This window comes from Myotis davidii, unplaced genomic scaffold (genome assembly GCF_000327345.1).
Source record: "Myotis davidii unplaced genomic scaffold, ASM32734v1 scaffold299, whole genome shotgun sequence".
Taxonomy (NCBI): domain Eukaryota; kingdom Metazoa; phylum Chordata; class Mammalia; order Chiroptera; family Vespertilionidae; genus Myotis; species Myotis davidii.
The window spans coordinates 6,949,335-6,972,508 of NW_006293088.1; the positions used below are offsets into that span (position 1 = coordinate 6,949,335).

The 23,174-nt window shown below is 45.4% G+C and overlaps 2 protein-coding genes across 2 annotated transcripts in view; both read right to left on the reverse strand.

The window, feature by feature from the left end:
* The window catches only part of TMEM201 (transmembrane protein 201), a 24,354-nt gene extending 20,913 nt beyond the window's left edge, over positions 1–3,441 (reverse strand). Inside the window, exon 1 of the mRNA XM_015565943.1 lies at positions 3,418–3,441. Within this exon, the coding sequence (XP_015421429.1) occupies positions 3,418–3,441 (24 nt within the window). The remainder of the gene's footprint in view (positions 1–3,417) is intronic.
* Positions 3,442–3,953: 512 nt separating this feature from the next.
* SLC25A33 (solute carrier family 25 (pyrimidine nucleotide carrier), member 33) lies at positions 3,954–21,040 on the reverse strand. Its single transcript, XM_015565911.1, has 6 exons — positions 20,861–21,040; positions 9,969–10,046; positions 9,208–9,308; positions 7,661–7,727; positions 5,929–6,209; positions 3,954–4,435 (listed from the first exon to the last, which is right to left on the reverse strand). The coding sequence occupies exons 4-6, from the start codon at positions 7,705–7,707 to the stop codon at positions 4,233–4,235; spliced, it is 531 nt and encodes a 176-aa protein (XP_015421397.1). The 5' UTR covers positions 7,708–7,727; positions 9,208–9,308; positions 9,969–10,046; positions 20,861–21,040; the 3' UTR covers positions 3,954–4,232.
* Between the last annotated feature and the right edge of the window lie 2,134 nt (positions 21,041–23,174).

Here is a 23,174-nt window from a genome sequence, read left to right on the forward strand (position 1 = left end):
CACCAATCAGAAAGGATATATGCACCCCTATGTTCATAGCAGCACAATTTACAATAGCTAAGATCTGGAAACAGCCTAAGTGCCCATCAGTAGATGAATGGATTAGAAAACTGTGATACATCTACACAATGGAAAACTTATGCTGCTGAAAAAAGAAGGAACTCTTACCATTTTCAATGGCGTGGATGGAACTGGAGAGGAGCCTTGCCCGCTGCACTCCGCTCCCGCGCTCGTCAGGCCCCTCCCGCACGTCGGGCTACTGACCACTGGGAAGGCTTTGCTCCCGCTGGTCCGGCCTCCCGACGCCTTGGCCAAGCCGGCCGCAGCGCGCAATGCTGTTGGCTGGAAGTTGCAGTTCTTTAAGCCACTTCCACTGAAGCCACTCCAACGGTCCAAATAATTTATAGAAACATGATTATGTTTATAGAAAGATAGCGACGAGGTTGAGTAAGTCATAGGACAGCCATACATCTGAACATAGGAGTTGGCCTGCAGGGATGGGTGGTACACTGTTCAGGAAGTGCAAAATGCACATTGGTTTTAATAATATCCGGTTTAACTAAATAAGCCCTATAATATCTGTCCTGTAGGAGCAGAAGATGGGTAAACGAACTGCATTTGCCTCCAGGTGGGATTAGTGGGGAAGATGCATATTTTCTTTTAGCATTATGTATTTTCATTAAATCACTCATAACTAAAAAGAAACAAGAAGGAAATATTCGTATTTAGTTACGTTTCAGTGTCCCCACAACTTTTCCAGTGTCTGGGGGTCATTACAGTTTAGTTGTGGACAGTGGTGGGTTGAGGTTTCCTGTGGCCAGTTCATCTGTCCCATGCCCTAGTTCTGTGCATTAAAGAGCGGCCTGTGGGGAGGTGAGGGAGCCCACAGGAAACCTGGGGCTGACTAGAGTCTGCAATGGGAGCTCCTCATTCTTGGGAGTGGGTGTCAGAGCAAGGGCCTCAGGTTGCAGTCTCGCTGCTTTCACCAGCCTGGAGTGCACAGAGGAAGGAACGAACAGCATGAAGCTGCCCTCTCCGCCTGCAGCACTCTCTTCCCCAGGAGGAGCCAGCGTCTGCAGAGGATCCCACTCACAGGAAGGGCTCTGTCCTGGGCACTATGGTGCCAGTGCAGCTCTTCGGGGATAACGCCTGTGGACACGTGAACTGGACGGAATGCTTTGCTGGAACTTGGCTTTTGTCAGGTCATTCCACAGGCTCAGATGCCCCCGCTGCTTCGCATTCATCTACTGGACTAGCAGTCAGACCTACTACTTGTCAGCTTATTACTCACCACCTCCGAGACCTCAAGCAAGTTGTGTGAACCTCTGAGCCTTATTTGTAAAATGTGGACTATAATACCTGCCTCACAAGGTTGTCAGAACAAATTTAAATGAGAAAATACACATTTTACAGTGCTTGGCACACACTGGGTAAGCAATAAGGGTTGTCTTTTATAAACATACTACAGGCCCAATGCATGAAATTCATGCAAGAGTAGGCCCTGCAGCCCCGGCTTTGTCCAGGTCATTCTGCTGTTCAGCCGTTCGATTTGCATATTACACTTTTATTATAGATTGCTTAAAAATAATAAAATTCCAATGACTAAGCTTGTAGAGGAGAAATAAATCAAGGGATTTCGCCATTAACAGTTCAGTGACATTTTCCGTTTAAAAATCCAGCCCTGGCCCAGCTGATGTGGCTGTGGTTGAGCGTTGACCTATGAACCAGGAGGTCACAGTTTGATTCCTGGTCAGGGCACATGCCTGGGTTGCAGGCTCAATCCCCAATGGGGGGGGGGGGCGGTGTGCAGGAGGCAGCTGGTCAATGATTCTCTCTCATCACTGATTTTTCTATCTTTCTCTCCCTTCTTCTCTGAAATCAATAAAAATTACTTAAAAAAATCCAGCTTTGACCAGCCTGGCTCAGTGGTTAGTGTGTTGGCCTGCATACCATAGGGTCAAGGGTTTGATTCCCCCATCGGGGCAGTCAGAGGCAAGTACCTGGGTTGCAGGTTAAACCTTCCTGTGTGGGAGCCAACCAATCTATGTCTCTCTCTCTATCCCCTCCTCTCCCTTCCAATCTCTCTGAAAGATCAATGGAGAAAACATTTCTTACTCCTTGGGTGAGGATAGAAAGATAAATTGCCCAGCCGCCATGGCTCAGTGGTTTAGTGTCCACCTATGAACCTGGAGGTCATGATTCGATTTCCGGTCAGGGCACATGCCTGCTTTGTGGGCTCCATCCCCAGAGTGGGGCGTGCAGGAGGCAGGTGATCAATGATTCTCTCTCATCACTGATTTTTCTCTTTCTCTCCCTCTCTTCTCTGAAATCAATAAAAATATATTTTAAAAAAGTAAATGAAATAAAAATCCAAAAAGCCCCTTTATAGAGGAAGCATCCCTTTTTTCTGCCTATTCTCATCCTACCATTGGGGCTGAGTTTCTTGCATTTCAGTGCCTGTGGCAGAAGCAAGCAGAGAACTTGTACTAGGTCAACATCAAATTTATTAATTCAAGAATGTCAGTGAAAATTATTTTGAAATAATTCTCTTACCTAATTTAGTGAATATTAAGCAATCTAATTTTTTTTAATATATATTTTATTGATTTTTACAGAGAGGAAGGGAGAGGGACAGAGAGCTAGAAACATCAATGGGAGAGAAACATCGATCAGCTTCCCCCTGCACACTCCCCACCGGGGATGTGCCCGCAACCAAGGCACATGCCCCTGACCAGAATTGAACCCGGGACCCCCTAGTCCGCAGGCTGACGCTCCATCCACCGAGCCAAACCAGCTGTGGCTAAGCAATCTAATTTTTAATGTTCATATTAGATAAAATCTTGAGGAATAATTCAGGTTTTAATATGAATATTCAAACGAAGACGTTGATAAATGCCACTATTAAACAGTCGTTAAAATGAGGTTCTGGAATAGAAATCTCTTTACTGTCATGTGTTTTGGAAGCATGAAACATGCGTAGTTGCTGACAGTTGAATTATACTAGGGAGCTCAACACCACCGACAAACTTCCTTCATGACTCAAGGGAAACAAAATAAACTCAACTCAATACAATTAAAAACCATCCGCCTCTCATCCCTACCAGAGCGTCTGCCCTGAATCGGAAGCTCCGTGCATGGGTTATTAGAGTCCTATCTTTCAAAAAATAAATAAACAAATAAACGCAATAAAAAAAATAAAAATAAAAAAAATACCCCTCCCCCCCAAAAGAGTCCTATCTTTCTAGACATTCAGACTGAAAACAAACCCAATGTTCAGCGAAGCCCGGTGAGGGAGCTAACGGGAGACAATGTCCCTTATTAAACTTCCTGATAAGATGGGAGGATGGGCCTATAATTCTGGTAATTCCTCATGTCTACATTTAAAAAATATTTTTTTGAACTAGGGTATTTAAGCACCACCACCACCACCACCACCACCATTTCCGGGCACAATAAAAGTGAGCTACGTCTTCAAGGAGCCGGCAATCAGCCTTGGTCGCAGGAGCGGGGACCGAGAACAGGGCTCACCCATCCCGCCCGTGGCTGGCCGCGCTCTGACACACCTGCAAAGTACCTGGGCTTGACTGGGCTTGACTTCTGGAAACACATCCAGGAGCGAGGGCACTGGAAAACAGTTCTTTGAAACTCTCACATTTCGTGCAAACTGGGGATAGGGGATGACTTCAGGAAAATCTATATAGTTTAAAATATTTAATGTCAGAAAGTTGTTTTTTAAAACGTAGCAGCCTGAAAACTTGGGAGTATCAATCAAACAGCTGGGCCACCTGCTCTGGTCAGCCTGTGTCACCGACACGTGTCATCCCTCACCTGCCGCGAGATTGGACATTCAGATGGGAAAACACGTGCACTTTGACTTTAGCGGTGGTCTGTGTTTCTAGCGTTACCATCCTATGTTTACAGTACCGTGAAGTGAAAGAGCACAAAAACCAAAGTTATACTTAAATTAAATAGCATGATTTAATTTACTTGCTGCTTAATCCTGAATCCTCTTAAATTAAAAAAACAACAAAAGTTAAAATTAACTATTAACGTTAATGAATTAAACCTTCCAGAAAACATGAATCCAAAAGGAAATGTCCAACAGGTGTCTGAGCCACATGTTTTATGGCCTTTCCTGTATCGGCCTCGAACATTCTAAACATCAATGGGAAAAAAAAATTCTGTATCGAGTTTTTCAGTTTTATTCTTCTGGAGCACAATTTTCAGGCCTGTTACTGAGGACGGTCTTCCAACAGGTACACAATTAGCTCATAGGTGGACAGCACAATGGCCGTGTTTGGGATCTGCCGGATGAGCTGGGCAAAGAGTCCTCTATAGAAGGCAAGGTAGCCTTCTTCCCGGAAGACCAGCCGAGCGGTCTGGACAAAAGACTTGTACTTGGTGCCCTCCTCCCGCAGCCGCGTCCTGATCACTTCTGCAGAGAGAAACACACGCTTTATGTGACAGATAAATTGCATTTCTGGGCAATACAAGGAGAATTCAAAGCACACAGCTTTATAATTATCAACGTATACCTCTGCCCACGTGCCACCTAAAATAATAATCTATGTTAAGATCTCAAGAGATGCCCTGGCCGGGTAGCTCAGTTGGTTAGAGTGTCGTCATGATGTACCAAGGTTGCGGGTTTGATCCGGTCTGGGCACATATAGGAAGCAACCAATGAATGCATAAGTAGGTGGATCAACAAACTGATGTTTCTCTCTCTCTCTCTCCTCCCTTCCCCCTACTCTCTTAAAAAAAAAAAAAAAAGCTTAGTTTGAGTGGGACTTGATTTTAAGATAGTTTATGGTTTTCTACTCCAATTAAGTAAATGCTGTAATTTCACCGAAAGTGGCATCTGAATTAAGTATGCAAATATCTTCCACAGGACTTTCTTTTCACGTACTCCCCCACTTTCTCCTCCTAGAGTCCTCCTCTGCTCTGTCCGGCTTAAACGCTGCCTCCTCCTTTTCCAAACCTTGGCCCACCTGGCCCTGCCTCACCTGGGTGCCCACAACATGACACTGCCTGTCACCGCCTGCCGAGCAGACCTCTGCCACCCTGTCTCCCTATCCGGCAGCCGTCCGACTCTTCTTCACAAGCCCCGAGGCTGCCAGTGCCCGGCACACACCGGGACTCCGCCACCTGTTACCGAGTCCACCACGTGCACCTGCCACAGCTGACAGCACAGCAGGCTTCTGAAAGCAAGGCTTGTTTTTCATGGCACAAAAAACAAAGCTATTATTTTAATAGTAGCTCAGAAGGACAGTAGGCCTATCATTCTTTTTAAAAATAAACTTAAAAGCCCTAGTTGGTTTGGTTCAGTGGATACAGCATTGGCCTGTGGACTGAAAGGTCCCTGGTTCAATTCCGGTCATGGGCACATGCCTAGATTGCAGGCTCAGTCCCCAGTAGAAGGCAGCCACTCAATGATTCTCTCTCATCATTGATGTTTCTATCTCTCCCTCTCTCTCCATTCCTCTCTGAAATCAATAAAATATATTTTAAATAAACAAACTTAAAAAATAAACTTTAAGTGGAAAATAAAATTCAAAGTGGAAGCTGAGAGATTTTAAGTTTGGCTCCTTTGTCATTTTTTTTTTTTTTAAGTCAAGGATAAAATCCAGATTTTTGGCTTCTTGCAAACATCAGAAGTTCTACAACACAGGCCCACGTTCTGCACAGCCAGTTTTGGGAACTGGGGTTGAGTGACACCGAGTCCCTGCAACACACACACACACACACACACAGACACACACACAGACACACACACACACGCCAAGGGGCGTGGGGGAGGCCAGGCCCACTTGGCTCGGGGTCCTCACTACCTGCAGGCATGTGCACTTCAGTCGGCCCCAGGGTCCAGCCACACTGACAAATGGCACAACCTGACAGCTGTCACTGCTCTGGGAGAAGAGTGGCACGTACCATGAGGATAGGCGACACAAGAGGCACATCCCTTAGACACAGCAGCAGCTGCCATGAGTCCAAAAAAACTTGCGGAATTCTTCTCAGTCCCATTTGCAGAGGGGGTGAATGGCGCGTCCTTCAGATACTTCTTCAGACTTTCATAAATAGCAAAGCAGATGACAGTTTCTGAGATACCCGCATACGAGGCAGTTAATCCCCGATAGAAGCCACGAATGCCTTCCGTCTGGTACACGTGGCGCGCGCACTGGAGCGTGTTCATCTGCTTGCAGCCGCGCACCCTGTGACAGAGACCAAGGACAGGCCATCAGACCATGAGTGAGCGGGCTCCACAGACACTCGCCGGATGGAAGGCAATCAGTGGGCGACACGTGTCCTCCCCGCATGGAGGGCAGCTGTGCCCGGCTCACGGCGAGCCCAGTCCACGGGCTGGGCCACCCGGCCGGCCCACAGAGAATGTGCGCCCGTACAAGAGTCACAAGAACACGCTCACAGCCTCTGGCCCGAGTTTGGAAAGAGTTTCGTGGAGGAAGACATTCCTCACAGAGAAAATCTAACTGGCATGATCAAGTCCGTCCTAACACCTAAAGAGGCGCAGAGAGGTAAACTGGGCACCAGGCCAGAGAGGAACTGCCGTGCAGGCGGGAGGCAGGCAGTGCTGGGGGGAGGCGGGCAGTGCTGGGGGGAGGTGGACAGTGCTGGGGGAAGGCAGACTAGCTGGGATGGGAGGCACAGTTACAGTTATGGTGCAGATGTGTTTTAAGACGTCACTTGAAGGAAAACCCGCCAGCCTTCGGCAGGGAGGAGAGTGTGAGGGCGCTCTCAACCCTGAGGTAATCGAGATTCATCAAAGGATTCTAAGCAAATGATATATTCAAAATTATTAGAACTGCTGCATCTCAGAAGGTTCTTTCAGGCAGGATGGGACGGGGAAATGTGGAGTCAAAGGCCAATATTGAGGCTACTGTGGTCACTGGAGAGGAAGAACAGCCACAGCCGCCCCCCCTGCCCTTACAGGGGTTCCTGCTCTCTCCCCTGCCCTTTCTAGCAGCTTAAGTTGGACTGGATGAGCTGGAAGTTTCCAGTGCCCCACACAGTTACACAGGGCTCTTAGATCGAATCCTATCACAAACCTCACTTCCCATCACTACTCCTCTGAAATCACAGTAGTTATTGGGCCACGGCTTGACTTAATATATTAAGTAGGTATATTACTATATCGTAATTTTAAAAAACATTAATAACTGCATTTCAGCAACTGGTTTCCATGGCTTCTACTATTCTAAAGGGCCTGCAGACTTCGCCGGACCACCAAAGGAATCTGCAGGCTGCAACGGGTTTTAGGCAGAAACCCGAATTTGAGGGCCTTGCAGAGAAAATGGCCCTTCCCAGGCCTGGAGGCATTCGCTGCTCTCCCTCATTGTAAGGCGCCTTTCCGCCCGAAAGAGAAGCATCTGGGAGAGTCCCCAGCACTGCAACTGGGGTGGGGCCTGCCAAGCGCAGGGACCCCCGATGGTCTGCGGAGGTCAGCACTGCACACCAGAGCGAACTTGTGACCACCTCTGCTGGTCTTTGTCCCCACAATGCTTGACAGCACGACTCTCCAAGCAAAAGGAGCTGCTGTATGCTCACATTCAGAAAGAACAAGACTGTGTACTGCACTCCACAGGGAGCTGGGGGAGAAATATCCCCAAGAATTCTTATGTTAAGGAAGCAACAATCAATAACTTACTTCCGTTCTAGCTGCATCCGGGTTTTAACCATCCATATAGGATTCATTAGGGAATTTGTGACAAAAGCTGGAAGAAAAAACACACCAGAAAATGTCATCACTGAACACAGCCAATGCTGATTAAAGCCGTCTATTCCATCTGAAATCAGGCTTTCCATGGTTTCATAGTAAAAATGGACAGTAGGAAGCAGGACATTTCTGTATCGCACAGGGAGCTCCAGTCCCTAACGTGTAGCTTCTATTGGCAAGCTGGACCTAAAAGTCTCTCCAACTTCTGGAGCCTGACTAGGTTCCCAGCCTGCAGGTGGTGCTGTTGGTGTTTCTGTCAATGTGATGCCCGCGGTGAACATGAACCACGCTGTAACTCCATTTATAAGCATCAGATCCAGAAATAATGTGTTTTTAAGGGAAGCTGCTGTCTTAATCCAAAAGGTTGCCTTTTATCAAACTTAAAATAAAAGGAACTAAATCTCCATGTAACTGAAGCCAAAGGCAGACATTTTATTAGCCACGAATGTTTCAGGAAGTGAGGTTTCACCATCGATCTGTGTCTTACAAGAACCATTTGCTAGTCAGTCTCCCATCTCAACACGGCTCGTCGCTCCGGAGCAACAGAGCAGAGCAGAGCCAGGCACAGCCAGTGACCCTCCTGTGACCTTGCCCTCCCCAGGCCGGGCACAGCATCAGGGAGAGGAACCCGGGCGAGGCTGAATCACGGCTGCAGGTTTGCTTTAGGTCCCGAGGGTTCTTCTAAGCCTGATAACCAGCATTGAGGTTATAGCCAACCCCTATCGGCCTCAAAGTGCAGGCTCCTCGGAGCTGCGCACTCAGCACACGCCTTTCTTGTTAACATTGGTTCCGAGGGTCCAGAGCAGCCTCTGTAACTCCTCAGAGGGGCTGCTGGTGCTTTATTTGAGTAGAGAGGTGCATACACTTACAGGCTGGCAGAGGCGGAAATTCCTTATAAAATGCCAACTGAAGTTCTCTAGAATACCTTTCTCGTTAAACAGACATAAACATAAATCTGTAAGGCTTGGCCTTCTCTCTGCCATCTACAAGTCCATGCTTTTGTGGCCAAGCATTTCCTGGGGGGAAACCCTGTTATAAGTTTCCTATAGTGAGCAGGATGACTCCCTCATGAGGAACGCTCTCTGGCCTGTTCCGGTCCCACTAAAAGCCCAGTGATTAGGACAGAGTGCCAGCTGTGCACAGGGTGTGCTGGGCACCAGGAGTCATGAGAAAAGGAGCTTGAGCTTTAGAAAGCAATGTCATGAAACAGACATGAAAATTCCTTGGAAAGAAGCACTGCACCCAACTAGCATGCGTGGGACATGTACATGTTGAGGCAGAATAAAAAGCTTTAGTGGCCAAAGAGATAGGAACAGGTTACAAACTGATCTTAGACACATTATTTTATCGGCTCTAACATAAAGCGTTAGAAAAATGATTTCAGATGGAAAAGAGGCAGAGAGCTCATTTCTAATTCCAAGAAAAGGCTGTTGGGCACAACACATGCTTTCTCCACCCACGGGTAATGGGTAACATACCTGCAGAGCCAGCTGAGAAAATGTGCACAGTGTTGCTGTTAGGCACGAAAATGCCATTGAACTGCTCTTTGGCTTTGGAGTAACATGCAAAGTACACAGCCCTGTCAGAACAAAGGGAGAGCGCGGTAAGACATCGGCACACACTGCCAATAGGATGTCCCTCCGCAACCTCTGAAACGTCAGGTAAATAACATGGGCAAGAAGTTACCACGTAACAAAAGCTCGGCTTATCCGTGCTAAACTCAAACCTGCTGCAGACTCCTTCAGAAGGTCCTGCTCGCCCCCCAGAGAGTATACGGTGGAGGGAAGAGTCCAACATACGGAGGAAAATGAGCCTTTGGTAATATACGTGCAAAGTCCATTTATAGTCTTCATTCTGTTGGTGCCAATCCTTTGAGCACCAACATATACTGTAACATTTAAAATGTGTAGTACATCTAAAATATACCACACTCGTCCTGCCTCACACCAACATGAGCATGTGATTGGGGGAGGGGCAATGCTGCTGACCACACTCACTCACTTAGAGAAGATCCAGGGATAAGAGGAGACTCATTTTCAACTCAGTACAATAACTAGAATCTCTTTCTCACCATGAACTAAAGACACACCAACAGTTCTCACTATTCCCATTTGTCAGGTGTGTTTAGGCAAATCCTGCACAGAAGAGACTGGCCACCTAGCAGTACGGCCCTTCCGTGGGAAAGGACTCAGGACATCACATCCGTATGAAGGGAGCCAGCTGAAAGTTCAATGCTTACCTTGATGGTGCAACTCCAACCAAATTTGGACCCAAGCCTCTAAAAAGTGACTTTGGTCCCTCCTTCTCCAAGATCGACCTGAATAATACAAAAAAGATCCAGCTTTAAAGACCTTAGGCAAGGTCTATGCAAAGCCAAGTGTCAGCCTTCCGTTAGCGCCTTGCCTAAAGATTAATAGGTTGTTGCACGGCCGACGTGGTTTGGTGGCTGAGTGTCCACCTATGAACCAGGAGGTCACAGTTTGATTCCCAGTCAGAGCACATGCCCGGGTTGCAGGCTTGACCCCAGTCGGGGTGTGCAGGAAGCAGCCGATCAATGATTCTCTCTCATCATTGATGTTCCTCTCTCTTCCCTTCCTCTCTGAAATCAATAAAAATATTAAAAAATTAAAAAAAGGTTAATAAATTGTTTACAAGACCCCAGGCGAATTTACGATTATATTACAACACAGAATCGGAAGGCTGAAGAACACAGCTGCAGTAACGGTGAAAATCTGCGCTTCAGTAGCATCAGTCTGACATGTTTGCAAGAAGCTTTTTCCTTGTTCACGCAGGAGCAAGACACTTAAGGTTTATACGAGGAGACCCTGTAGGGACAACGAGCACTGGCGAAGGGGCTGACCCCGGGACAAGGCCCCACTATAACAAGGTCCCTGAGAAACACGTTCAGAGAGGTCTCTGGATGGGACTTCTTCTGGATTTACTCCTTATTTATGGTAACCCCATCGTCTCGATGTTTACTTATTGTGGGCAAGCCCTAAACAGATGTAAGAAATAGAAAAGGCTTAGTAATGTCATGGGCTGGATGGAAAAGCCTCGTACCTCAAGTCCAAAGAGAATACTGTGCCTGCTTTTTCTTTTTAATGTTTTTCAGTGTGGTAACATATATGTAACATAAATTTTTACCATTTTAACCATTTTAAAATGTACAGTTCAGGGGCATTAAGTGCATGCACACTGTTGTGCAACCATCGCCAGCATCTGCCTCTAGAACTTTTTCATCTTCTCAACTAAAATTCCATACCCATGGCACACGAACCATCCATGCCGCCCCTCCCCCAGCGCTGGGCACCCACCATTCTACTTCTGTCTCTCTGAACCTGACTGCTCTAGGGCCTCATGGAATCTCACAGTATTTGTTCTTTTGCGACTGGCACATTTCACTTAGCATAATGGCTCAAGGTTCGCCATGATGCAGTACGTGTCAGAATTTCCTTCTTTGTAAAAACTGAGTAACATTCCATTCTATAAATGGGCCGCATTTTGTTTATCCATTTATCTGTCAATCGACACTTGGGTTGTTTGCCACCTTTTGGCTACTGGGAAAATGCTGACATAAATGTCCAAATATCTATTCAAGTCTCTATATCCAGAGATGGAATTGCTGGATCATATGGTAATTCTAGGCTTAATTTTTTGAGAATTGGCCATACTATCAACCACAGCAGCTGCACCATTTTACATTCCTATCAACAACACACATGGGCTCCAATTTTTCCATATACTTGCCAACATGCTTTAAAAAATAATTGTTAGCCAAAACCGGTTTGGCTCAGTGGATAGAGCATTGGCCTGCGGACTGAAGGGTCCCAGGTTCGATTTCAGTCAAGGGCATGTACCTGGGTTGTGGGCACATCCCCAGTGGGAGATCTCGTGCAGGAGGCGGCTGATCGATGTTTCTCTCTCATCAATGTTTCTAACTATCTCCCTCCCCTCCTCTCTGTAAAAAATCAATAAAATATATTTTAAAAAAAACCTGTTAAATATAGTTTCTGGTCAACAGTGACTAAGACAATCCTAAAAGCATTAGAACATTCTTTAGAAGCATAATCCCCACTGCAACATAATTCTTTAAGTTAGTTAAGTTTCTTTTTTTTTTTTTTAATGTATTTTTATTGATTTCAGAGAGGAGAGGAGAGGGAGAGAGAATCCTTGCCAGTTGCTTCCTGCACGGCTCCTACTGGGGATCGAGCCCCCAACCTGGCATGTGTACTGACGGGGAATCGAACTGTGGCCTCCTGGTTTAGGTCAGTGCTCAACCACTGAGCCACTCCGACTGGGCAAATTTACTCTTTTCAATGGCTCGGTTTTCATGGTATCCAAGAGAATTTACACTGTTAAATTAGAGTCCTCTCTAATTCAATCTCCTTTTCTGAGAATTTACTTGGTAATTAGTACTTCCAATTTGACAGCATTCTAAGTTGGCCAAGCTCAGAAATAATCACATTGTTTTCAAAAGAGTTTATATACTGTTTTACCTTCATTATGACACTGAAGGTAAGATAAAAAGACATCTTTCACTTCATGGAAAAGATATTCCTATAAAACTAACAAAATGAATCCTGTCAATTCTAACTCTACCAACTTTGACTTTTCACACAGAGAAAAGGTTTCCAAAACAAACCTGAAATTTTTGGTGCAAAAGAGCTTAAGCTGATGCTTTAGTCCTTGGCATGCTAGTCATGTTCAAGTTTTCTCCATTTGTAGTTTTCGCTCCTGTTCTTTCCTTCCCCAGAGCAGTGTAATTTTCATGATCTAGATTCCCAGCCTCTCCTCTCCATGTTTTTTGATGTTTATAAAATAGTTCAATTGCTTGATGAGAAAGAATATTTATACCTTTAAGAGCTTTCTTAAAAAGCAGCAGGCTAGCAATTATAAAAGAAAAAAAGAAATAAAAGGTATCTAGATTGGAAAGTAATCTGTCTCTATTCACAAACATATTATATATAGAAATACTAAAGAATCCACTAACAATTACTATAATAAACTAGTTCAGCAAGGTTGTAGGATACAAGATCAATGTACACACACACACACACACAAAACGCCTAAACAATTGTATGTCTACACAGAAGCAATGAATAATCTAAGCATGGGAATAAGCAGCTATTCCATTTACAGCAGCATCAAAAGAATGAAATACTTATCTATAGAGAGACAAAATAGACGGGTGGTTGCCAGGGGATGGCGGAGGAGGAATGGGGAATGACTGCTCATGGGTATGTGTTTCTTCCTGGTGTGATGAAATTGTTTTAGAATGAAGATATGGTGATGGTCATGTAACTCTAAATATACTAAGACCCGCTGAACTGTATACTTTAGGAGGACAAATTGTATGCTTCTGAATAATATCTCAATAAAGCTACTACACTACAAAATATTAGGGAGACAATAGTTATATTTTCTAACCATAAAATATTTTCCTTGCTGGCAGGTAGAAACTCAGACCCTTTAAATTAGGGGTGGGGAATGTCCGGCCCACGGGTGAAATCATTTGGTCTGGCCCTGCAAAGGCACTAGGGGTGAGTTAATTAAATGTTTGACCCAATGTAGCAGGCTAATTTTTAAGGCAGTAATTTTGCATGGCCCACAAACGTTGTTATATCCAAATGGCCCTTGGCAGAAAAGGTTCCCCACCCCTGCTTTAAGTGCTCCCAAGACACACTGTTGTTTGTGTGGTCCAGAATAAACCCTCTGGCCACCCTACGTGTCACATAAAGGTACTTTGTTGGACACACTAGACAACCAGGGAGGCATATCTCACTAAAGGACAGATTTCTTTTCTCTTTTCATCGCATAAGGGCAAGGTCAAAGCAATGTATTTAAAATAAGACCTAGCCATAATAATGGAATGTTATTTGACAGTAACTACAAGGGAAAGAAGCCAGACAGGAGGCCATAAACACACTGCATGACTTCATTTATATGCAAAGTCCAGAGGAGACACCCCTAGAGACAGGAGGTAGGTTAGTGGTTGATTGCCTAGAGCTGGGACCTGGGGTGGGGAACGGGGAGTGACTGCGAATGGGTGAGGGCCTTCTTAGGGGAATGACACGTTTTAAAATCACATTGTTGTGACAGTTGCGCAAAACTATGTGAGCATGCTAAAAACAGTCAACTGTCTGCTTTACATGGGTAAGTTGTATGTGAATTACATGTTAGTAAGCTGTTTAAAAAACCCTGCAGGGAGAAAAAGAAAGAAAGGCTCACTAAAAAAGCCAGAGATCAGCATGAACAGAGTTTTAAACAAAATTTAGTTCTTGTGGTAAATCAATCATTTACAAAAGATAACGGAGAAAAGTGAAATATAGACTGCAGATGAGTTAAAAAAGCAGAATATCAAGCCCTGGCCGGTGTGCTCAGTGGTTAGAGTGTTGGCCCGCACACCAAAGGGTCTCAGGTTCAATTCCCAGTCAAAGGCATATACCTGGGTTGCGGGTTCACTCGCTGACCCTGGTAGGGGTGCGTGCGGGAGGTAACCAGTCGATGTGTCTCTCTCACATTGATGTTTCTCATTGTCTCTCTACCTGACACCACCCTCCCCCCCTCCCAACACACACACACACACACACACACACTCTCTCTCTCTCTCTCTCTCTCTCTCTGAAAAAGCAACAGAAAAAATATCCTCACATGAGGACTAACAATAACAACAACAAAAAATAGTATATCAGTATTAAATTTCTTGAATTTGAAAACCGCTGTGGTTTTAAGATAATACCTTTATTCTTAGGAAATAAATGCGGAAGAATTAAGGGAAATGGGGCACAATGTGAACCTATTTTCAAATGGTTCAGAAAAAATATGGATGTATACAGGACAAAATGCCAACACAAATGTGGCAATATGTTAAAAAATCTGTGACTCAAGATCAAGAGTATAGCAAGTTACTGGTACCATTCCTCTAACTTTTCTACAAGTTTGAAATTATTTCAGAAAAAAATTCTTTAATAAAAATAAGTTATAGGCAAGCTATAGGTTATAAAAATATTGAACTCATGATTATAGCCCAATGTTACGGGAACAAGGGCTGGGTAAAGGCAATTGTTAGGCTCTGTAAATCAAACCCCCAAGTGAAGGTCATGGAGTTGCAGTGAGTTTTCACACCAGCCAAAAACAAGTCACTGGGCCCTTAGCAGAGGCATGAGAATTAGCTTTTTCAATTTTAAATACTTGACTTCCATCTTTCTTACCACAGGCCTGATTTAAAAAGCTATGCTCTCTGAGCAAAATCTTTTCTTAAATAACACCTGCAGGTGACCTACACCTTCTAGCCTGTAAGACTTGTCAAATGGTCAGAATACCCAAAATGTTTCAACTTTAGATTCTGTCTGTGGTTCCCATTAATGAACACTGTGCGGCCAGCCCACGGGTCATTTAAACACGATTCCGGGACTCTGGCTCCAGGAAGCCTGAGCCTCGCATCTATAATGCAGCAGGGAACACCAGTCCTCAAGTGACCAGGGCCTCTTCAGAACTGGGCAGGCTGTCGCCATAGTGACGCACATTAACAGTGGGCAAGAAGTCAAGCCTATTACATAATTCAAACTTCTAACCTTGCTGGCTGTGTACAAAACTCTTCTGGAACAATCAAGTGCCTACTATAAATGGTACCCTTCACCTCAAAATACAGCAGCAGGACCCAGGCCGATTTTCCCAGTCACAGGAACTGTCACTTGGGCAGAAATGCAGAGAAACGGGGCCTTATTTGGAGGATTTCATCTTCACTGGTTGTAGACCACGATCGAAGACAAAGATCTCACCTGAACCCTCAGTTTTCTTTTTATAACATAGACTGGATCACTAATATATTACACTTCAGATCAAAAAGGCACCTGAGTAAAAAATTACCTGAGTGATGGAAAAACAGGAGGAGCTCCGATTTTTTTTAAAAAGCCTGGCTGGCGTGGCTCAGGGCAGCCATGGGCAAACTACGGCCCGCGGGCCGGATCTGGCCCATTTGAAATGAATAAAGCTAAAAAAAAAAAAAAAAGACCATACCCTTTTATGTAATGATGTTTACTTTGAATTTATATTAGTTCACACAAACACTCCATCCATGCTTTTGTTCCGGCCCTCCGGTCCAGTTTAAGAACCCATTGTGGCCCTCCAGTCAAAAAGTTTGCCCACCCCTGGCTCAGGGGTTGAGTGTTGACCTATGAGCCAGGAGGTCAAGGTTCAATTCCGGTCAGGGCACATGCCCGGGTTGTGGGGTCCACCCCCAGTGTGGGGCGTGCAGGAGGCAGCTGATTAGTGATTCTCTCATCACTGATGTTTCTATCTCTCTCCCTTTCCCTTCATCTCTGAAATCAATAAAAATATATTAAAAAAACACACACACAGATTAAGTCATAAGACTTTAAAGCAGATACATGAAATAAACTGATATATTATTCCCCTTTGGTGAATTTAACAGTGAGAGCCTTTTTAAGTAACCATCTTCAAAACATAAAGGTTAATGGTGCTGCAATGGAGAAAATGGATTCTCTAGCGGGTTACCCTGTGATGCAAACGCTGACTTGCATTTTGAAAAATAAACTTCCTGTAAACAAGTTCTGTTAAGCCTTTTAAAGTAGTACTTCCTGAAAGAGTAAGACTAAGAAGCAGCAACCTAACCAGCATCCCTGCCCCTGCTAGGAGAAGAGAGATGGCGGCAACCAGGCGGTGGCAGAGTGCCAAGCAGTGCCCTTCTGCCGGCGGCGCCGACAGTGCTGCTCCCGCTGGCAGTCTGCCAGGCAGTGCGGGTGACAGACCACTGCGGGGACTTTGTGGCAGGAAGATGCATTTCCCCTGGAGCGAGGGTGTTTGCTTTAGGAGAGAGCTGTGTAATATGATAGTCCCCTTTTTGCCTTGGCTACCAAGAAACTCAGTTATAAACCTTGTATTTAAAAAGTACAGGAAGTATTACAATAGCAGCCAATATTTATTTCCATATTGAGCCCTTTATATGTGATATTTTACTGATGTGCCCAAATGCATCCATTCATGCTATTTGTACTAAATGCTTACTGTGTTCCAGGCAGCTTTCTAGGGGGTTGGGGACACCTCCGTGATCAAAACAAATCAAAGTCCCTGACGCAGAGGAACTTCCATTCTGGTGGAGACGGGGAGAGAAAATAAACAATACTAACAAGTAAGCTACACTCCGTGTTGGATGGAGGTAAGTGCTGGGGATAAAAACAAGGCAGGAAGGAGGGACGGAGCACGAGGGAGACTCAGTTTTAAATAGCACAGTCACTGCAAGGCCTTCCTGCTAAGGTGACAACTGGGAGCCAGCCATGCAGATAAGGTCAGGTACCAAGGCCCTGAGGCGGAATGTGCCAGTGTTCCTGGCCTTTTAAAGGAACAGCTGAAGGGGTGGAGGAGGAGAAACATCAGCGAAGCAATGGGAGCGGCGCGGCTGTGTGGAGGCCGCAGGGACAGAGGACAGGCAGTCCCTGCAGGGATCTGAGCGAGGATCTGGGTTGAGGTGACAGAGGATGGGAGGGGAGCAGGCCTCCGGCCAGACCAGTGAGGAGCTCATGCAGTCACAAGGGTGAGACCTGGTAGCTTCCATCAGGTGTGGGTGCTGACAAGCAGGGGCAAGGGTCAGATGCTGTGCATGTTCTGAAGGCAGAGGGGACAGAACTGGCTGTGGGTGAGAAATAAGATCCAAGAGGCATTAGGTCCGTGGAGCGGGAAGCCGGAGTTGCTTCGAGACTCTGGGAGCGGCGGGTTGGGAGCTCAGTTCTGCACAAGTTCTGCTTTGGGTGCCATCGCACAGCCAGGAGGAGCTGTCAAACAGGCAGCAGGACTGCAGCTGAGCAGAGGCCGGGTCTGAGCCCTGGGCCTCCAACCAGAGGCTGCTAGTCCGCGGTGGGGGGAGGGAGGGTGGTCCCAGCGTCTCTGAGTGACCTTGGGCTCCAGAAGCCGAGCCCCACTAGGGCACTCGGGATTATTTACTGCTTTCAAGTCTTCCTTTGAAATAGGTGAATAGACATTAAAAATGGCCTTGAGCCCAGTCGGCATGGCTCAGTGGTTGAGCGTCCGTCGACTTATAAACCAGGAGGTCAGGGTTCGATTCCTGGTCAAGGCACATGCCCTGGTTGTGGGCTCCATGTGGGGCATGCAGGAGGCAACCAATCAATGACTCACTCATCACTGATGTTTCTATCCCTTTCTCCCTCTCCTTTCCTCTTTGAAATCAATAAAAATATATTTAAAAAAAGAAAAAGGCCTTTGAGTAAGTTGTGTAACTCCAATTTGTGTTTCCTCATCTATAAAATGGGGTGATATCCCACCTGAGTGCTAATCTCAGGGTTGGTGTGAAAAATCAATCAAGTAATACTATATAAAAGTGGCAATTTCCAATAGAAACCTATTAAATATCAGCTGAGAATCTTAATAATGTACATAGATCAAGCTGATGAAATAAAGCTTTAATAAAATGCTTTTAAATAAAAAAATGCCACTTTACAAACCCTTTTAACAAAATATAGTAACAAGAATTTTATTTAAAATCCCATTATTTATATTTTCATGTGGATATAGAATAAATGGTTTTAAAAGTACTCAAGTGTTAAGTGGTGTCTCATTATTGTGTAGCGGTGGCTACTTTAACCAATGACTGCGGTGAAACGGGTGGCCATGCAGTGTGCTGTGCACTGTTCTTGGGCTTCAAAAGACAGGAAGCTTTTCTTTAAAATCTGTTTTATTGATTTTTTTTACAGAGAGGAAGGGAGAGAGATAGAGAGTTAGAAACATTGATCAGCCGCCTCCTGCACACCCCCCACTGGGGATGCGCCCGCAACCAAGGCACATGCCCCTGACCGGAATCGAACCCGGGACCCCCTAGTCTGCAGGCTGACACTCCATCCACCGAGCCAAACCGGTCAGGCAAGACAGGAAGCTTTTTAAATTTGATTTACATTTTAATAAACAATGATCCTAACTAGGGAGAGAAAATACATACATATATATAGAGAGGGGGGGGGGCGGGGGAGGGAGATATTTGTTGGAGCTAGAGAGACAGCAGAGATATATGTAGAACATGCACAAACCTGAGCTACAGAAAGCCTCTTACCTGATCTACCTACAGGCCTGGCCCACTGACACACACAACTTTTGGGTAACCGTGTCCCAGTTACAGTAAGCCTATAAACCCACTAGTCATGAGTTATTTGCAAGCATGCAAGAGGAAGTTCATGGAGGATGTTAGTAAAGCTGGCAAATTACCCGTCTTTCCTTTTGTCCAAAGCACTTACGTTCCCCAGAAGGTGCCATTTGAGACTGCCCCTGCCCACATGTGAACAAAGACAAACTGGATGGGGATGCTTTCACAGCCGTGTCTTCTGGAGGATGTGGGGCTGTCCCTCTCCTTCCTGAGGTCTGAGTGGGCCTCCCATCAGTGACCCCGTCCCTGCCTCCTGGGCCCGTCCCTAACCTGCTGCTCTGTGCCTCCGCCCTCCCCAGGGTTTAATTTGAAAAGTGGGTTCTGGGTGTTGGGCGCCAGCCTCTTCCTCTTGCTGGGCTTCTGATTCTTCACTTGGGACCTTGCCCTCAGCAGCTGGTCTTGCGTTCAGTTTTGCTCGATAAGCTTGGATGCAGCTCATCCACGTTTGGCATGGAGGCCTGTGTGCCTCGCAAGCAGGCTTTACAAACAAAAGGTGCCTAAAAATAAACCCAGTGCTTTCCAACCATTCTCCTTATCTAAACGGGGACTGTACTCTGTCCAAAGTGCTCCGCATGCGGTTATTCGGACAGAGCGCTTCCACTTTAGTGCATCTTTCTCGAACACTTCCCAGCTGACGCCTACACTGATAAACGGCAACGTCTTTCTTGGGCTCACCCTCTTCCAGAGGTTAAGTCTCAGATATCAGGTGATACTCCCATTCTATGGGTTCTTTTTTCATTTTCTTTTTAAAAAATTAAAAAATATTTTTACAGAGAGGGGAAGGGAGAAAGAGAAACATCAATGTGAGAGTGGAACATCCATTAGCAGCCAGGTCCTGCATGGCCCCCTTCCTGGGGGATCAAGCCCATCCCCTAGGCATGTGCCCCGATGGGAATGGAACTAGCAGCCTTTCGGTGCACAGGACAACGCCCAGCGAAGTGAGCAGCACTGGCAGGGCTGAACATCTCCCTACAGCACAGGCCACGGTAAAGTTCAGAGACCATCAAGAGGGCTTGATTTCTGATTCTAAGCATAGACACCAGTAAGTCAAACTCAACTTAAGAACCTTTAGCTACTTCATTAGCAAATGAGATATTTTTAATGTAGTAAAAATAATAAATTAGGCAGGAAGCCAAGGTATGAAACAAAATTTCTTTTAAAAATATATTTTTAGCCCTGACCGGTTTGGCTCAGTGGATAGAGCGTCAGGTTCTGGACTGAAAGGTCTCGGGTTGATTTTGGTTGAGGGCATGTACCTTGGTTGCAGGCTCGATCCCCAGTAGGAAGGGAGAAGGGGATAGATAGAAACATCAATGATGAGAGAGAATCATTGATTGGCTACCTCCTGTACATACCCTACTGGGTGGGGATGGAGCCCGCACCGCAACTTGGGCATGTGCCCTTGACTGGAATTGAACCTGGGACCCTTCAGTCCGCAGGCCGATGCTCTATCCACTGAGCCAAACCAACTAGGGCGAAACAAACATTTTAAAAACCATTTTACTAATTATCTATTGAAACTTTTCTATAAGTATGCAAGTATTTCCAAATAAAAAGTAAAAAATTAAAACATTTTGTTTCCAGATTACTTCCCCTTCAAATATTCAAAACCTTTCTCTTGTGAAATTTAAAAGTTTTAATTTCATTCTATCACGCCATAGCTTCCTGCTGGCCCTCAGATTTTGAGCAAGAACACTTTGATGCAACAATTTGAACATGATATTTTAGTTTGCTTTGTAGGTTTGCTTTAACTGTCTCTGGATGGTGACCGCATGCACACTGGGTGCCCAGCTGCCAAGGGAGCAAGGTCAGAGTTCAAAGGTATTGGTACAGAAACCTAATTCTTAGGTTTGGAATTAGGCTGTGCAAACAGGAGATCCATCTGATAGGCTTAATAAACATTTGGTATTGACACTGGGGGCAGGGGTGTGGCAGGAGTCCAGGCTGGGGACTGAACTTACTTCAGAACCTGTAGAAGTCCAGGCGTCACTGATGTTGGTCTCACCACTCCAGCTCCATCAATGGCCCCCAGGTGGACCTGAGGGTAATAGACTGTCCGCAGAGCTAATTTCGAAGACTGCAGTCTTGTCTTAATGACTTCGAGTGGACAAGTGAAAATAGCACCAACCGTGCCCCCGCACCTGTAAGAAAAGAATCACAACAGGATCAGAAAAGCCATGCCATTCTCTACACAAGCAAAATGTGAAATTCATATTTTCTTTATTTAAAAAAAGAGCCCGGCTGGTTGAGTCCAGATTGAGTGTTGGCCTATGAACCAGGAGGTCACAATTTGATTCCCAGTCAGGACACATGTCCAGGTTGCGGGCTCGATCCCCAGTGTAGGGTCTGCAGGAGGCAGCCAACCAATGATTCTCTCATCATTGATGTTTCTCTCTCTCTCTCCCTTCCTCTCTCTGAAATCAATAAAAATATTTTTAAAAAAAGAGACTTATGTTCATTTCATAATTAGAACATACGGGAGGTAAAAAAGTTATAGTTGAAATCACAGCAGCTAATGAGATAACCATTGTTACTATGTCAGCACATCCTTCAGGGCTTTTCCGTACTGGCTCTTCAATCCCCGGTTGTCTAGATGTTGTGAATGTCAATATATACGTACACTTACATCATCTGTAATGGCCGACTACTATTCTTCTATATTGACGTATAATATATTAACCAATTTCCTACTGTTAGACATTAATGTCATTTCCAATTTCACTACCCTGTTGCAATGAATATTCTAGAAAATGCATCTTTTCAGCCAAACAAAATAGTTCTCAGACAATGCTCCTATTTGAAAATCATTGTCTACTACAATGGACTTTTAATAAAGTCTAATTTGGACTCCAGCGAAAGTTAGGCTAAAGCTTACTTTTAACGACCAATCAATTCATCCTGTTTTCCTTAGTCACAGTCTGAGGGAACTCCTTTACAGTATTTCATACCAAAATATTACCTGCATTAAAATTTTAAGTATTTTTCTTCAAGACAACTCACGTATCCTAAAATATCTCCTTCCATCTTTTCTTAAACAATACCCATGAAACTGCGCTCTTAAGGGCTGGTGAGAATTAACAATGTCACGTACCATCGAAAGCCGCCCCGCCCCTTACCACCAACCACGCAGGTTCTACCCCTCGGAAAACATGAAAGCTCAGGGCCTGTGTCTATTCATCTTTGTTTCCCTGGCAGCAGGACTCCCAAGTTCACACACAATATTTCCTAAGCAAAGGAATTATTAAACTGAAGTTTCAAGGAGGGTGTCTTTTATGGGATCTACATGTTTGAACACAGGACTTCCCCCTGCCTGCTATCACAGGTGACTGTCCCCAGAGCACCTCGCTAGGGGACAGTAGTGCCTGGCACACTAGAAACGATGCAGCACCAGTATCTCTGAGGGGACAAGTGGTGACAGGAACAGAAGGTCTGCCCGGCTCACAGAATATTAAGTTAGGAAATCTGACTGCGAACCCAGCACCTAGCACGGCGCCTGAGTAAGGAACGGGGTAAAGCCCCATATAGTATTTTAAAATCAAGAGCCTGCAGTCCCACAGAGCGAGCTGGAAGCTAGCGGTTTAAATGCTAGCATTTCTACATGGAGTGAATGACTACCTCATGGTAAGCATACAATCCTCCAACAATCCTTCAAGGTAAGACCTCTTCAGCCTCAAATCACCCCAAGGAATCGAAATGTCAGAAAAAAAGAGAGTAAAAGATTGGGGGTGGGGCAGCCATTCTGGGCTATTTAGGCAAACCTGCTTTAAAGTCATGACGACAATACACCGTCACGATAAAACAAACCGTTTATATACACAGTGTCTTCTGAACTGCGAGCCAAAGCCCATCAACCACAAAGCAAGGCAGGGGGTCGGTCAGAACGGGCGGGAGGCCGGCAGGAAGGGCTCCATGTATGAACCGGCCAGCATTTACCCCTCAGGGGCTGGGGGCAAATACATAGAGGGGAACCTAGGTCTCAGTGAGGTCACAAAGCAGCTCAGTGTCTAGTCTGAAACCCAAATCCAGGCCCTGTGTCCATAGCCTGGTTCGTCCCCCTGCGCTCAGGTTTCCTTCTGGGAGCACTGTGGGAAGAGGGTAGTGCAGACAGCGCTGCCAGCTCACGTACGCTGTTTCACTCTTACTCAAAATGGAAAACTGTTGATCAGACAAGTAGGACTTCAAAACTCTAATGTGTCCTTTTGTATCAAGAAAAATTGTGACCCCAACTGAATGCTGCTCTGTAATAATGCCTCTAAAAAAAATAGGGTATAATGG

Coding starts and splice junctions, on each gene's coding strand:
- SLC25A33 (XM_015565911.1), bottom strand. CDS start 7,707: ATGAATCCTATATGGATGGTTAAAACCCGGATGCAGCTAGAACGGAA. Junction 6,210..7,660: donor CGGATGCAGCTAGAACGGAA/GTAAGTTATTGA, acceptor TCTCTGTCACAG/GGTGCGCGGCTGCAAGCAGA. Junction 4,436..5,928: donor TTGTGTCGCCTATCCTCATG/GTACGTGCCACT, acceptor TTCTCTCTGCAG/AAGTGATCAGGACGCGGCTG.